Source organism: Castor canadensis, chromosome X (genome assembly GCF_047511655.1).
Source record: "Castor canadensis chromosome X, mCasCan1.hap1v2, whole genome shotgun sequence".
NCBI classification, from domain to species: domain Eukaryota; kingdom Metazoa; phylum Chordata; class Mammalia; order Rodentia; family Castoridae; genus Castor; species Castor canadensis.
In genome coordinates, this window is record NC_133405.1 from 136,855,855 (window position 1) to 136,873,711 (window position 17,857).

At 35.2% G+C, this 17,857-nt stretch overlaps 1 protein-coding gene across 1 annotated transcript in view; it reads left to right on the forward strand.

Annotated features, from left to right (window-relative positions):
• Positions 1–17,857, forward strand: part of Anos1 (anosmin 1) — a 168,103-nt gene that overhangs the window by 95,840 nt on the left and 54,406 nt on the right. The window contains exon 4 of the mRNA XM_074062600.1: positions 11,235–11,457. Within this exon, the coding sequence (XP_073918701.1) occupies positions 11,235–11,457 (223 nt within the window). The remainder of the gene's footprint in view (positions 1–11,234; positions 11,458–17,857) is intronic.

Genomic DNA, 17,857 nt, shown 5'->3' on the forward strand with positions numbered 1-17,857 from the left:
TTGTTCAAATTGTGATCTGCTCTGGCAGGAAAGGTTAATTGAATCTTGAAAGGTGGGGGAATTAATGTGGAAGACTTTGCTGAGCTGCCTCAGCTCAACAATCAAGTAACTCCAGCCTCCACATTCCATTGTAGTTGCTTTGATTGTTTTGGCATCTTTCTATATTTTTTGTTTCTCTTCTATTTTGCAGTAAGTGTCTGATTATTCTGCTGCAACAGGATGAACTCTGGGAACACTGATTGCTGTTTCAGCATTTTTTAGTCTCAAAATTAATTGAGACAGACTTTAAAAAATCCAATCTATCCTGTCCAAGGAGATGCATGCAAAATGCATATTGTCATGAATCTAAGCTTTCACTTGCTAAAAGTTCAGACCCCCAAAGAGGATCTGGTTTTGATTCTCCTTCAAGTGAAACAACTAGATTGTTAATTATGTTTGGCTCAATGTATTTATTTGCAAGATAGTCTGAGCTTATTTGTTTTGTAAGGTGTGCATTTGTAAGTTATATTCCATGGTACAAAACTGGTCTGCCTCTTGTTTTTGGAAATAAAGTTTTATTGGCATACAGCCACACTGGTTGGTTTACATATTTTGTATGGCTGCTTTTGTGCTAAAACAGCAGAACTTGGTAGGTGTGGCAGGTCATATGGCCCTTAAAGCTGAACATATTTACTATCTGGTCCTTTATGGAAAGTTTTCTAATTCTTGCTCTAAGGAAAAGAACAGTCATAATTATATCACAAAACCTACCTGCCAACTTAGAGTGTTGTTACTAGTACACATTTCCAGTATAAAGAATTGTTCTTGGTAGTTTTAATCACAAAATAAATTTTTTCTCCATGGAAGAGACTTTGGGGGGCACATTAATAATAACATACCTGAATTGGATCTTTCCTTTCTTGAGTACTGATCTCTCTTACTTCTCATTTGATTGTTAATGGAATTCTACTTTTGTCATTCTCAGATTGATGTCAGAATTAATAATGCTATTAAACTGTTAAAATGAAGATGTTAATTGTTTTTGTTAGAACAGGAATAAAACTGAGGTCTTTCAAGAATTCTTCTCTGTATTACATGGGATAATTCATAAAGTACCATTATTCTGGAACATGGCAGGCCATGATAGATACATAGAAAGAAAGCTAAATCCTACTTCATTGCCTTGCTTTATTAACTAACTGTTACCACCAATTCTTATATTAAATCACAATAAACCATTGTTGTCTTTACCTATCATGAAATGTACATTTTTCTTTCTTACAATTGTTGAAATTTTAAATTATAAATGGCATTATTGTCTTTACTGTTTTTAATGGTGTAGAAAATAATCATGTGTATTACAAGTGATGGTTTCTTGGTTTTGGTGAAAGTTGATATATCATTGTTTATGATTCATGACATTCCCCAACTCTAAATAGGAACTCACTGGAATGTCAATGTCAGAACTGTGAAATATGAATGGGGGTCATGGAAAACTGAAACCTCATCTACTTCGGGGATTGGTCAAAGATAGAAATATACAATGGTTTGGATCAGCATGCATCCTGAGATATGCACTCATTAGCAGCCTAGAAATAGGAAGGAAAAGGTTTTCTCTCCACTGCATATATCACTATTGATTCATTTCTTTGAGATTTTTTGCTTTTCAAAATGTTTTTCAAACTTGTTTTAGACTTGATTTCTATAACATTCCTTGGAAGATTTTAGCCCTGAGTCTCATTAGATAAGGTTTATGGACAAGGAAACTGATGGAAGAGAAGAGAGATTGATTAACCCAAGATGATGTGGTTGGCTAGAGGAGATATAAGATCTGAACTCTTGGTGGTGTGACTTTTAGTTGCATTTTTTTTGAACTGTATTCTATTCCAGTCTCCCCCTTAAACCTACTCTACATACAGCATACAGAATAGAAGACAATGTTTTATTTTATTAGGAAATAAAGGATAAACCTATGTTGAAAGTGGTTTGCCCAACCAGCCCTGTTTGAATAGGCTTCCTCTTAAATTAGAGGGATATTTTAGTTACTCAAATCCATAGATAATTAATGGCACTTTAAGAGAGAGAAGGACGAAAAGTCTCTTCACCACCCCAGGCTGTTCTTCACTCATGGAACATTCCAGGACTACTGAAAAGAGATCTCAGAAACTAAGTGCTAATACTTTCCTGTTGGGGGGGGATTTTTTACACTAAAACCTCTTTATCCCTCCACCTTTCCACAATCTGATTTTATAACTTAAATTTAGAGCATTAATGAAATGCAACTGTTAAGAAACTGAAGCAAATCCTTCAGTCTGTGAACAACTGTAAAATAGAGGTTGATGAGATCTAAACATGGAAATGATATAATATGCCTCAGGTGTGTGTGTGTGTGTGTGTGTGTGTGTGTGTGTGTGTGTGTGTGTGTGTATAGGATTGCATGTGGGTTCAGCACATAGAATTTAGTATAGTTCAGTGATCTTTTGTTTCAGTGTGTCCAAAAAATTGCTCATTGGATTAGAATATCCCTTGGAAAGGACAAAATGGATATAGACATATGGACTTGGGAGTATTTATGTTTAACATATTCATGTACTTTTTTTTCTTATAAACTGGCTCTGAGTGTCACAGAATAGGACTCATAGATAGGACCACCTGTAGTCTTTTGAAAAGCCAATGAGTTTGCTACCATTGGTTTATTAAATTAGAGTCCAATGTAAAAAGTGGACCCAATTTTTATTTAAAAGATTTTTATATCTGGAAATATCTTTCTTAGAATGTTACAGTATGGTGCTCAGTTTCTTCATTAAGGAAGTTTTGATTTTTGGGGGGACACTAGAGTGGCCCTTGAGGTAGCATGCCTGGTGGGTAAGAAACACAGGCTCTTTCATCTGTCTACCTGTGCAACCTGAGCATTTGAGCAAATGGGTCAACAGTAGATCAGTTTGGGATAGTCTGGGTTATTAGTCTGGGTAGAGGTGGTCAGAAATGGTCAGCATATTGGGTATTGAGGGGGTGGGGGGGAGAGGGAGGGGGTGGAGTGGGTGGTAAGGGAGGGGGTGGGGGCAGGGGGGTGAAATGACCCAAGCTTTGTATGCACATATGAATAATAAAAGAAAAAAAAATCCCAACCACTGAAAAAAAAAAGAAATGGTCAGCATATAATTTGAAATTAGAGCTGATAGAACTCGATACAAGTTGAATCTGAGGAATGGGAGAGAGGGAAGAATGAGTCAATGATAATGCAAGTGTTTGCTCTGAACAGTTATGGAAAGGAAGTTGGAATACACTGAGATATGGAATATGTGACAGACACAGGTGTTTCAGAGTGGTGATGATAAGGAGAAAGGATAGATCAGAAGTGTAGTGTTTAGCATGTTATATTTGAGATGCAAATTAGACATCCACAGGGGATGTGGCACAGGCAAATAAGTACAGGAGTCTATAGTTTATGGGAACATTCTGGACCGTCTGTGATAGATGGTATTAAAGTCATAAAACTGGATGAGACAACAGAATAAAAAGAAGTCCATGGGTTTAGCTCTGAATCAAACCAACATAGGAAGGATAGAAAAGTGGATGAGCAAGTGAGACTAAGAGACTTCAATAAGGTGGTAGAAAATCCAGGTCACTGTGGAGCTACCAAAACCAAGTGATAAATTCTTATTGAAAATGAAGGAGTGATGTCAAGTATGTCTGCAAGAATGTTAAGTATTGAAGTTTGATAATGGGATTATTTAATGTGGAGTTCATTAATGACCTTTACAAGAGCAATGTCTCAAGTGATGCAAGAGAAAGCCTCACTGGCATGTATTCAAGAGGAATGGTCCAAAGAATAAGCCTAAGAGGCTTAATTTTCATAGCTTTATCTGATCCCTGTTAGATTCCTATAACCTAGAATTCCAGTTTGGTTTATTAATCATTGCATAAATGGGTTCAATGGACTAATAATTTCACAGGCATTTTTCATTACCTGTATCAACAAAATGCAGGGAAAAAGGGAAAGAAATAATGGTTGACACCTCATACCCTAATCATCTATGATTCTCTAGAAATGTTTGAATTTCTGAAATTATTTATGTGCTATGTCACTTTTCAAAGACCTTGCAGCAAGATTCTGAAGTATAACTGACCTATATGTACTCTCATATAAGGTGACACATTTAGCTTCAAAATAAATATAAGTGGGCTGAAGGCATGGCTCAAGTGGTAGAGCACTTGTTTAGCATTACTGAGGTCCTGAAGTCAATCCTGAGTAACATAAATAAATAAATAAATATAAGAAGCAGGTTAAGAATAAAACTGAGATAAATATAAAGATTATTCTAGTTTAAGAAAGAGGGCATGTACTCACAGGAAAGTGACTTTCCTCATATATAGGTTTCTGATTTTCTTTTAATCTCTTTAAAAATATTTTTTATCATAATACAAAAATACTTGTGTATATTTATGTGTTACAGGTTGATAATTGAATACACACACAATATATATTAATTAAACCAGTATTTCCATATCCTCAAATATTAACAATATCTATGTTTTGGGGGGACTTTGGACTCCCAAACCTGAAATATGTCACAAATTGTTCTAGACTATAGTTATCTTACCATGCTATAGAAAACTAGGACTAAATCCTTCTAAGTATATTTCAGTACCCCTTTTTCAAATTTTTTCCATCCCTGTCACTGATTTTTTCCCCCAATTTTATGTTGTTCATGGCTAAAGGATATAATGTGCCTGGGAAACAAATGAATTACAATCACATCTAATAAATTAGTTTTTATAATTGAGTTTCCAAGCAAATTATAATTGCATTTCCAAGCATGAATTAGGAACATTTGAAATGAGAACTCTTTTTCTTACTTCATGCCTATTAATAGTTAGATGTTTTCTTTGAAAAGTACACCTGAAAATTTTGATTTTTTTACAAAAGTGTATCTTTATTTTTTATAGAAATTATTCCTGCCCATTAAAGAATTAAAAGAATGAAGCATATAATCAAGCCATTAGTCTAAATTCTACTTCTATCCAAAAATAGCCATAGCTTAGCCCATAGAAAAGGGTAAACACAGCAGGTCTGAGACTACTCTTTTTAGAACTGAATGTTTACCCACAAAATCACCCGAGTATACAATAGAACATCAGAATGTACTCTTCCTATCTTACTATACCTTATTGTACGTCAGTTAAAAGCAAAAAAAAAAAAATGCTGCTTTACTAGTTAGCTCTGTATTGGGATCTGGAAACTTTAAATTTTGAGGTTCCCACCATTTCCTAACTAAGAAGAGGAGCTCACTGTCCTAATTTGTTTGTACACATAGTGTATTTATGCTGACCGTCTGTTATGTTTCTGGGAGTTGGCATTTTTGCCACATATCAGGAAGAAGGTGCTTTTGTGACTAAAATGCTGTATGTTGAGTCTGTAATGAACTCATCTGGTTGACAAAATTTCACATCACTTGTCACAACTGTTGAAGATCAATTCTTTTAATGGTTTTTAGATCTTGGCCATATATTAGAGTCCTCAGGATGTTTTTAAAAATTGCAGCATTTTTGGTCCATGCCAAGGATGCTGAAACAGACCAGTAGTTCACCCAGGGTATCAGTTTCACAACTTCCCCAGTTAATTATAATAGGGAAGTGAGTTGAGAACTACTGGGTTAGCTCAATCTATTAATTTTTGTTCTGACATTTGGTGGAACTTTCAGAAAGTATTGTTTCTTGATTTGATTGTTACTTGATTTTTCATTTTGGACACAGGAGCTCCCTGAACTTCTGATGCTTCATTTGTAACATGGAAATAATAGTGGTTGTGAAGATTTGGGAGGAACAAGCAAGATGAGGAAGTGAACAACCAGTATAGAGCAAAGGGCATAGTAGATATCAGCATTTTTCTAGACTTAACTACTATGGCTGTGATGATGATGGTGGTAGTAGTGATGATGATGATAGAATGATGATAATAATGGTCATGCTGATGGTAATGATGATAAATTATGATGGCGATGATGGTTGTTGGTGAGGATAATATTAATAGTGATGGTGATGATTGTCATGATGATAAATTATGGTGGTGATGGTGGTTGTTGATAGTTAGGATAATATTAATAGTGATGGTGAGGGCTGGCAGAGGGGCTCAAGTGGTGAAGTACCTGTCTAGCAAGTGTGAGGCTCTGAACTCAAACCCCAGTACCACAAAAAAAAATAGTGATTGTCATATTGGTAATGGTGATGATGGTGGTAGTATTGATGGTGAGGATGATAAAAAGTCACAGTGTTGATAATGATGGGACACTTATTTCAGGAGATGATATATTTAAGGTTGAATTCCTGATCATGTCTGGAAAAACCTCCTAATACCTTGGCCCTTTGCAAAGGCCACTATATTTCTAGAGAATTCACACATGATACAATTCTGTGGAATTAAACTAAATACCAAAGTAGTATTCTCTCCACAGTAGAGGCCTCATCATATTTATATATGATTTTAAACATATTGAGTTAATTTACTGAATTGATGTCTTCATGTTCATCATTCTATCACTGGTGAATGAATTATTTTACTGTACAAATCTTGTGCTTTGTACTAAACCAAACAATAATATCTATAGTAAAAGTAGGATATTTAGCCATCTGTTTGTGTTGTAATATGTGTTTTAGTTTACTATCAAGTTAATGGGCATTTTAATCAGACTGTTTGAATAACTCCTTTCCAGATGTTTACACAATCCTTCTTGTGACAAATCTGATTAATTAGCATGTAATATCACAAGAACATTTACATGCCTAATGGTCTCAAGTTATTTTGTGACATCCATATGACCTTGGTTCACAGATTTCTCATTGGCTATTAGGGGACTAATTTACATATTTTCTTTTTATCTAGAGTACTAATATTCACTTATCATTTTCTTTGACCTGTACCCATTTTCTTCTCATTCCACTCACCTTGTAAATTCTCATTAAGCTATGAATAAAGACATGGAGATGAGAGAGCTTATGTATAAAGACCACAGTCTCAAATTTATAATTAGATAATTCATATTTTTCAACCTAATCCAAGACATTTATCTAAGAAATTTGATAGAGCACATTAAAATTTACCTTTGATAAACATAAACAATGAAAAAGTAAAATAGAGCTGTTCTGCATGATTGTTGCACCAAATTCACATTATTATAAAATGAACTTCATTTAGATAAAAACCTTGAACTATTTTTTACAAGTTCTAACAGGTATAATTCCTCATATGTGGGTAACTTGAAACTAGCAGTTTGAAGTCTACTGGCTGATCACACTACAGAAGAAGCAGAATCAAACTTTTCCCTTTGTGTATTATAAAATTTTTGTCAGAATAACAGAAGAATTTTGATATGTTAAATAGTAAGCTTGTAGCAATAGTAAAAGAAAGAAATTTCTTAACTCTTATTGAATATGTATTGTAGGTCAACTATGCATAGTAGTGCTTAGCTCTTTGTATGCACTATCTTGTATAATATTCACAATGTTAGACGTATTATTTCAATATTCTCTACCAGTCTAGAATCTATAAGTGCAAAGATGCATATATTTGTTTCCATTGTCCTCAAAATAATCAGAAATTATTTATAAGTCCATATCAAAAAGGAAAAATATTAAATATTTGTATAGAGCAACTCTCATGTCAACTGGAAGGTCTAAATTATTGGGCTAATCATGATCATTTTCTTCTATGTTCATTGGGTTTATTTATTTCAGACCGGTTTTTAATTTTTATTTTATTTATTTGTATTTGGTGGTACTTGGGTTTGAACTTGGGCCCTTATGTGTGCTAGGCAGGTGTTCCCCCACTTGAGCTAGTCTCAGCCCCCTTTTTTATTCATTGGGAACAAATGTTTCAGATCTGCTTTATTCCACAATTTTTGTTTGTTTATTTGTTTTTAAGACTGTCCCATTAGGTCAAGGAATTATGAATCTGAGCAGACTCCATCTGTTTTCTGGTCCCTCATAATTTAAGGCTAGTGATAGGCAATTAGACAATTAAAATAATATATGAGTAGAAAACTCAACCTTTGTTATCTGATTTTTTTGACTTGTACTCTGTTTTCATATGTAAGCAAGTTTGATTTGAGTTGATTTGACTATATTATGGTGCAAAATCGCTGTGATTTCCAAGTTAGCAAGCAGTAAACACTTGCCAGATTTAATCACACTATATGATTTTGGTAACTATGTATTTTCTTTCAGTGTATGTAATGTATACATTTTGTTGAAAGAGGAAAGCTGGAAGCACTGTGTAATTGTTATAGATCTGAAAGTATTCATTTTTGATTACTAATTTAGGTTTGGACTTAAATTTAGAGCTTCAAAACCGGTGAAGTAAAATATATCTAGCAACTAACAGAAAAATGAACTGTGAAATAGCACAAGAGAAAAAAGCATTGAGACTGATGATGCTTTAAATATTTATAAAGTTATTTTTTTTCTAATTAACTAGTTGCAAATTGGGGACATTCAATATTAAAACTATCTTTTCTTCTGAGTTTTACCTTTAAAAATTTTAACTTGAGACACAATTCTAGCATCATCAATTCATGTTATCTTCAATTTTTATATATGATTGTTAGGAACCAACTGTATGTGGCATCTACTAATCCAGTTCAAACTTTAGAATTGTATTTTTTCTAGCTAGTGTTTTTAGTATTTCTTCTTTTGTTAATTTCTCTAAGAAAAGACATGAAATCTTTCTCTTATATGTAATTGTAATAAAATATTGATGCTTTGACATATATTTGTGGCTATAAGACAAAAATACTATTCAATGCTTCATATGTTCTCATGGCATATAAAAGTTTTCTAGCTCCTTTATTAAAACTGTGGTAAAATACACATTTGTCATTGAGAACAATTAATTTATGCTGATACTATATTGTCAACTCAGGGTTCCTTAGGTAGGCCCTTGCAGAAGTCTTGTGTTTTCAAGGGCATTTCTATTCATCATCCACATGACAAATAAGAGGCTTAAGTTAATGAAATAAATGTTTTTGGAAAAAGAGGTAGAGACATCCCTCCTCTCACCTCTCACCCAATGAGACATTTTGATAATGGTGAAGGTATTTCCTTGTTTTCAATAAATATTCCTCTATCATTTTGTAAAAATACTTTGTTTAATAGCTCAAACCATCCACTAACACTGTCTCCTGCCAGGCTACCTAGGTGTGATGAGACACCTATTTGAGTAAAGAATAGGTTACGTCACGTATTCATCAGTGAGGAGGAGCCGGTACCATACTAGCAGGTGTTGCCAGGCGTGGCCAGACAGCTAGCTTTGTTTATCAACAAGGAATAGCTGGTAGCACACTGGCAAGTGTGCCCAAGTGTTATTCAGGAGTGTCAAGGTGTTACCAATAATGAGCCATAGTTAGTCATGAGTATGAATCTGCATTGGGCTATGTGATATTCATATTCTCCTCTGGGGTTTGTGTCCACCAATGCTATCCCATTTATTACTTCTTATATATTCTTCTTTCTGATATGGCATCAAATAACAACCAGAAAGTCCTCTCCTTGGGCATCTCCTACTTCCAACCTCAAGAAACCATGGAAGTCCTTCTCTTGGTGTCAGTCCAATAGTGAACGATATTAGACACTTTTCTTTACATTGTTTTGGGTAGACTCACCCGTTGTAGCATACCAAGACTGATGTGGTAAGAGTTCCAACACAGCAGGAGGCAGTGTTACTTTCTGTGCATGGAGAAGTTGAAGGCAAGTATTCCTGGCAGGGTGTGATCCTCTTCTTTCTATTGTGTAGTATCTCAGTTTCTTTCCTTTTGGTGACCTGTTGTCCTCTATGACTCCTAGCATCATTTATATCCAGCTAGAAAGGGAAAATGTGGGTGGAGGTGTGCCACCTCTCACTACCTAAAAGCCTAGGTCCACAATGGTACAAAAATTTTGTGAATAACGTCCTTTCATGACAACCCAGTCACCCCTGGATGAAAGGAAAGCAGAAAAATTTAACCTGGATTGGGAGGTGTGTTGCAGGTGAAAATAGATTTGGGACAATGGGCTTATGTGGCAACCATATTCCATAAAGGGAGTGTTAGGGTAGAAGTTAGGATTATGGTGGTTGTCTGGTCAGGTATCTTTTGTAAGACGAAGGAGGGTTCTTCCATAACACAAAAGCACAGAAACTACCATCTCCCTTTCTTTCTTTGGGTGGTGAAGCTTTTAGGAACCTCAGTTCTGTGACAGAAAAAAAGGCAGTATCTTCTGACTGTATCTCATGCTACAGCATTTGGGGTGACCAAATGCTGACCTGAATCATTCTTCTTAAGGAAAAAATTGCATTTGATGAATGGTTCTTTCGCATTGTTCATGCTTTTTTGGTAATGCACCCTTCTAATAAGTCAAGGGTTTCTTATTATCACCAATGGTTGACTAATTTGGGTTCATTGCAAATGCTAGCAACAAGGTGCTTTTCAGAACCTGACTATTTCACAGAAAACATAGGTGCTTATTGATGTTTAAAGTAGATCCTCATTCTCTTACTGCTCCACTAATTAACAAGTCTGTATTGATAAAAGATTGCATATGCACATTAACTCTAAATTATTATTAATTTTTTAAATTATTAAATTATTAAAGAATGTTTAATTAACAGGCTTAAACAACTTTGTGATATAATACTAATAGTGTGTTGCAATTGTGAGAATTCTAAAGGTTCCATAGGGTCACTACTAACCTATTTTGATTAGTATTTATGGTATATTAAAATTAAAATGAGTGACTTGTTAGAAAATGAAAATATATGTAATAGATATGTATATACATATAATCCAAGTTCTCCTCAAATTGTACTTAACATGCTCTGTGAATATTATAATAATGTGTTTTATTTGGGCGCTAGGGATGGAACCCAGGGATTTGTTCATGTTAAGAAATACTCTACTACTGAGATACACCTCCAGCCCCATCACCCCTTCATTGAATGCCATGAGCTGAGATAGAATGTGTGTGAATGCATGTTTAATTACATGGTGTTGCTGTTGCATGCAGTCCAAAATCATAACTTTGGTCCTTATTTCTTTGGAAAATTATCATGGAATGTCGTCAGTTTTCTGGGGAGAAGATGCATCTATTTTGCAAAACAGGCAAGGTTAAATTTAATGGCCTAAAATGTAGAACTTCCTTTCAGATTACATAGCATCAGACTTCATTTGTGTTTATTACATCAAAAAAAAATTCTCACTCCCTATCTTTGTCTCTGTCTCCTTCAGGCTCTGTTCCCCAAGAAAAACTACGAATGCTTGACTAGCTGTGAGTTCCTCAAGTACACCCTCCTGGTGAAGCAGGGGGATTGCCCGGCACCCGAGAAAGCTAGTGGATTTGCTGCTGCCTGTGTGGAAAGCTGTGAAGTTGACAATGAGTGTTCTGGGGTGAAGAAATGTTGTTCTAATGGATGTGGACACACCTGCCAGGTGCCCAAGACACTGTACAAAGGTAAAGAGCAAAGCAGAGGATGTGAGAGTATCGTGGGAGTTTGCTTGTTCCCCAGGAAACCATGTCAACCATATATATGGAAAGTCAAGAAAATATGAAACTTTAAAGGAATTTATTTTGTGCCATATACAAATATTTATTTAACGATGAGTGTTTCATCATGTTAATTGAAACAAGTCAGGTTCAGAAAGACAAAGGTTGCATATGTTCTCTTGTATGTGGAAGATAGATCCAAATACAAATACAAGCATTATCATATATACATAAATATATACAGAACATGCTTCCAAAAGTGGGAAGGTTAGAGGAAACTAAGGGAGGAGGAAAAGAAATGCATCACATCTGTGTAGGAACAAGACACAACAACACACACTGAAAACTGCAGAACAATACAAGGTAGGGGGAAAAGGGTAAGGAAGTGTAATAGAAGGATTAGACTGATTACAGCACAATGTATTTACAAGTGAAATAGAGGAATGTAAAACAGGTCATGTGTAGGGGAGGGTAGTAGTGGGAGGAGGAGGGTAAATGAAGAGAGTAAAGGAGGGTGAATATGGTTGAGGTACTTCCTATACATGTATGAATATGGAGCATTGAAACCTGTCAAAGTCATTTTAAGAAAGGGAGTGGGGAAGAGGGAGTAATGGAGGAGATGAACCTAACCAGGGTAAAATATATGAATATATGAAAACATCTCAATGAAACCTCCTGTATAACTATCATACACTAATAAAAACACTTTTTGTGGTACTGGGGTTTGAACAAGAGCCTACACCTTGAGCCACTCAACCAACCCTTTTTTGTGATGGGTTTTTTTCAAGACAGGGTTTTACAAACTATTTGCCTGGGCTGGCTTTGAACTGCAGTCCTCTTGATCTCTGCCTCCTGAGTAGCTAGGATTACAGGCGTGAGCCACCGACGCCTGGCTATTAATAAAAACATTTAAAAAATAAAAATAAAACAAAATTTTATAAACAGTAAAAAAGATAAGTGTTTAATACTCAGGGATCTTAGAGATCAGCCACAATAAACTCAAATTGAGGAAGAATAAATATGTATAATTTTTAAACTTTACATATACAAAGAACAGTAACAATTTAGAAACTTAAAATGTTTTTTCTTTAGGAAGAATAGATCAATTAAGCTCTACCAGGTACATTGGAATAAAAAGACTTAAATCCTTGGAAAATAGGGTGAGGGTGAGGCACACTCAAAAAATGCATGATAAATGTACTTGTACTGTGAGTTTTCTGTTGGCATAATCCAAGAACAGAAGTATCATTGTATAGACTTTAAATATTTTGTTTAGTATCTTGAGATTCTAGACTTAGGAATTACTCTTTTCCAAAAGATGGGGACTCCATTTATCACACATTTTTGTAGGCAAAATAGCATACATTCATGAGCAACTTTGCAGAGCACCTAACTCCTTGATGCTCGGCGTACTTGCCTTTTTCTATAAATGTGATTAAGTTCTCTTATGCCAAACAGATTGTTATATTATGTATAGTTTTGAAGGCTCTCAGGGTACACTATGGCATATAAGATTTTGTACATTTTTAGCCTAAGGTGAGGAGTGAAGTAGAATCAATCATGGGTGTTATTCATTACACGTAGAAGAGCAACAGATAGATTTCTCTTGCTCTTTTGTATGTACATGCGAAATGTATATCATTTGTAACTACTGATAGTCTTTTTTTACAAAGTGTCTGCAGAACAGTATTTGATAGTAATAGTAGTTTTGTGTTAAGTGCTGGCTGACTGTTTTTAGACCAGATCAGGGTGGTATGGCTATAGACTGGCTATTTTTAGAAGTCCCCTACCCTTAATACTAATTCACCTCTCCCAGAGGTAATGTACCTATCCTATATCCCACTAAGTTCCTCTTGGAAATACCCTCCTTTCAAATCTATATAATCTATCCAATTTTCTTTTTTTTTTTAATTTGCCTAGGATCCTTGGAAATCTGCAAAACTATTGTCCTAAATTCAAAGTAATTGCTGCTTTTCCCTTTTTACTGAACTGAATGACATTTCTTTAATGGATGTAAAATTTTATTGTTTTCATGCCTCTTATTGTAAATAAAAATAATTTTGGCAAAGTCTAAAACTTTTGAATTTCTAAAATGTCTGATATTGTGAAGCCTTACATGTTATAGATCATATGCTATTTATTAGCATTTATCATTAAAATAGAATACTTTTAGATGATAAATTTAAGTCAGTTTGTAAAATTGATTGTATTTTAAAAGTAGAACATTTTTAAAGAGGTAACACAAATTAAAATGCATTTTTATTAAAAATTGGAGAATTGGTATGAATTTCAGTTATGTATGGTTCACCAAGAATAAAGGGAATATTCAAGGAAGGGCCAGAATAAATTATTAATTGTGCAAAGATACTTGCAATTTAAATCTATGCTTAACAAAGTAAGATAGACTTTCTAAAAATTCTAAAATCGCTCTTCTATAACAAAGTAGCTCTTAACTTGAACTTTTGTGGGAAGAAGGAATTCATGGAGAACTAACCACAAATAGAATAAATAGGCTGTTTATCTGATGATCGTTTGTGCATGATGACCATGGTAAGGCTAATCTATTGTTATTGTGAAAAGATAGATTATATATAGATAGATAGATAGATAGATATATCTATACAAATGTATACAATATGTATACATTTTTGTCATCGTTACTTGAGTAACCCCTCCAGGAAGACTGGTTTCCATGTCCCAAGAGCATTTCAGAGTACCTTTGAATTAGTTAGTGTGTGTGAACAGGAAGAACAGATAGAGCCCATTCCAATCCTTTCAATGACATCTTAGCTAATGAGCCACTTGAAGTCCCTGTTGACATTTTCAACCAGAAGTTAAGCTGCTTGCTGCCTCTCAAAAGAGGGGACTGGTTTCTGATGGCCTCAATCCCAAATAAAATACTACTTTGACTCAGCCCTTATCTTTTCAAGGAGAAAAACACCGGTCCAGCCAATCAACGTGCAAATGAAGCTTGGCAATATTGGGGTACTAGATGTCACTGTGGTACCTTCTTTCAAATTGCCTTCTTATTCCTCCAAACTAACTGATGGGAAATATGTGTGCCTGTCTCTCTTTGCCTCTTCTAGGTTTGAGTCATCCTTTTCCTAAGAAAAGTAGGATCCATGGTTGGTTGAGATTAGCTGGTCCTGCTCTTAGTTCACAGCTAATGAAACTGAGGTTGTAGCATGTTCCCAAATGATTTGGTAGTTGTGAGCAGAACTATATCCTGTTTCCACCTGGGCTAGCTCATCTGCATTTTTATTTTCACTGTACAGGAATAGGACCCTAAATCAAAGCTATTATTGGGCATCTTTGTATTATCCAAGAGTAGGCCAACTAAAAGATATGTCACTATTGGATATCTTGAATCTAATTGATCACTGGATTATCAACATTTGGAGTTGATGATAACATGGGATTATTTTCCCATTGGACTTAATTATCATCAATTGCTTTGTACAAAGTATTTAAGTTAGATATGGATTACACATTAGAGAGGACTGTGATGGTTAATCTTGATTGTCAACTTGATTGGGTTGAGAAGAACCTAGAAGCTTAATAAGGCACAGTTCTGGGTTAGGGTGTTTCCTAAGAGGATTAATGAAAGTTGGAAGATCTTCCCTGAATATCAGTGGTATCACCCAGTGGACCTGAAGCCCAGGTAGAATAAGTGGGGAGGAAGGAGGAAGTCTGCTAGTACAGGCATTCTTGCTGATCCTTGGCCACCATCAGGTGAGCTACTTTATTCTACCACACATGGTCTTGCTGCTGTGATGTTCTGCCTCACCACAGGCCTATAGTAATGGAGCCAGCGGACTTCTAAAACCCTTAGCCCAAATAAATATTTCCTCCTTTAAACTGTTTCTTTCAGGTATTTGTTACAGCAACAAAAGGTTGACTAACACAAGGACCAAATTATATTGGCTAAATCAAGAAATTAATCCTATGTCAGTTTAAAAAAAAACCTTGATCATAGAGTTGTTTTAATATTTCCACAAATATCTTATATGAAATTTAAACTTCAGACCCTTAGAGATGGCTAATATAGCTTTTCATGATTAAAAAAAATTTTAATCTAGTGGTTCAAAGCCTTCATGCTATGTATGTACAAATTTCTGGAGCACTGCTTATCTTTCTGAGAGACATGAAGTAGTGGTACATTATTGAATCAATTGACCATTACTTCTTGCCACATGTTCCTATCATTTAGACTCATGACAGTAAATATTACACTACTAATAAAATCTCAACATGGGTGTGCAACTGATAATTATTTATTATCATCAGTTTTTCTTTCATCTTATTTTCAACGTCATTTAAGTCCTTGATTTCTTTTCTTTCAATTCCACCAGAATATTTTTAGCATTTTAAAGAAAAAAAATTAGACCTCATTTCTCACATGTTATGGGGTGACATGATAACATTTTAAAATTTCTTAGCAGAACAGTTTAGATTTCAGATGACTAATTTGTTCAAAAATAGTTTTTACAAAGAAAAAAATTCTAATCATTGGCATAACAGAAAACACATTGAGAAGAGATCCTGTGTACACATCTGGTTATGCAATTGGGATACTCATTCAGCTTGTGAGGACTGTGTGCACCGGCAGTGAGGTCTGGAGGTCTTGAGGGTGCTGAGCTCCATCTGCACACAATTACATCAGAGCGCTGGAGTTACTTCCAATCAAGAGAGCCAACTAACCCTAATGCAAAGCAGATGGACCATTTCTTAACATGCAAATTGTAGCAGCATTGTACATCATAATTAAAGAGATTTTTAGATGAAGAAATTCAAACTGACATTGCCCTGATGCTCATTAAGTTAGATGAAGGCTGTTGGTAGTTGAATGATATTTGAGATTAAAATCTTACAGTAAGGGGATTTGGGTACTTGGCATTTGCTTCTGATGAGTTCAGGGTAGTTGAGTGACTAGAGTGTTACTATGGCTGTGTTTACTCTTAAGGATTACACGTGGGACAGTCAAGGAGAACGTTGGAGCTGGAAGTCTCAGAAACAGTGCTATAGTAGGTTGCAGAACTCATTGGTCATCTTCTCTTTCATGCATAGAGAAATCACATAAACCATGAGATGTTCTCAGGGCTACATAACCTCTCAGTAGAATAATTGGTCTGGCTCCTACCTGCCTACTCATCTGGAATGCAAGAATGACACAAAACCATCATTTGTCCAGTTTTATTTTTCATCACTCTGAATAAATTTTCTTGACTTTCTTTCAGCTACTTCTTGATTACAGCTGCCAAACTGTGATTTCTATCCTCTCAGAAATGTTTTTTTTGAACTTGAAAAGTCCTAGGGCCCACACAATAAAATGGCACTATCTTGTAAACATTTTAACATTGCTCTATTTTTATTATTTAACTTTAAAAAAATAAAAATAAATGTGTACTTGGGTAATATGTCATTGATGGAGGAAATTTGAGTTCTGTGAAAGAATATATGGTAGAGAAGGTGGTGCCAAATACCTGTGATAAGCTTTTCCTCTTCTCTAACTTTCAAGCACAGGTTTATCATTGTTGCAAAGGCTCATGTAAATTTTCCAGTATTCTCTTATTTCCCTTAGTGTATTCTTGAGTGGAGAATAAGACGATCAGGGAGGCTTTTCCTTCAATATTTCCTGAACATTTGTGATTGCAGAATGTTCTCCTCTGGGACAGTGGGAGGGGTGGGAATGAAGGAGACATTGCTCTTGACCTCTGGGGGCTGCATTTTAGTGTGGAAGACAGACGTCATTAAATGAGCATGTTGCAGCGAAAGGCAGTTAAATGCATGTCTTGACAGTTACAGGCTCAGTGTTGGGGAGGGGCAAAAGAATGGAGCCTTTATTTCCAATTGGGAGGTTTGGGAGAAGTGTCACAGAGGGGTGGCATTTGGAAATATTTAAGAAATATTTAAGTGTCTACAGTCGGAATGTAGAATGAAAGACATTTCAGAATGGGGAAAAAACCCAAATCATAAACAGGCCATGGTCACATGTGTGTTTCTAGGAAAGCTGGTTTAAAGGTAGAATCTATGAAAAAATGTAAGAGGTACCATGAAATAAACTGAAAGACAAGTGGCAGTCAATCATAAAGATGGATGCCTTGGAGGAGATGGAGAGCAGTTTATTTTTCTCTTATAGAAAGTAAGATATAATTAAAGAGCTTGAGAAGATGTAGGAGAGAACCACTCCTACAATTTAGAAAATGGTCACAAAATATCGTGAAGAAAGACTTAGAAAAAGGGATTGGCATGCAAAGACATGAGTTCAAAGGCTGTTTTGGAAGGTCCACATAAGAGAATAAGAAAGGAGACAGAGGATTTGAGAATTCTGGGACATATACAGTGCAGTAAAACAACTGGATGTTGG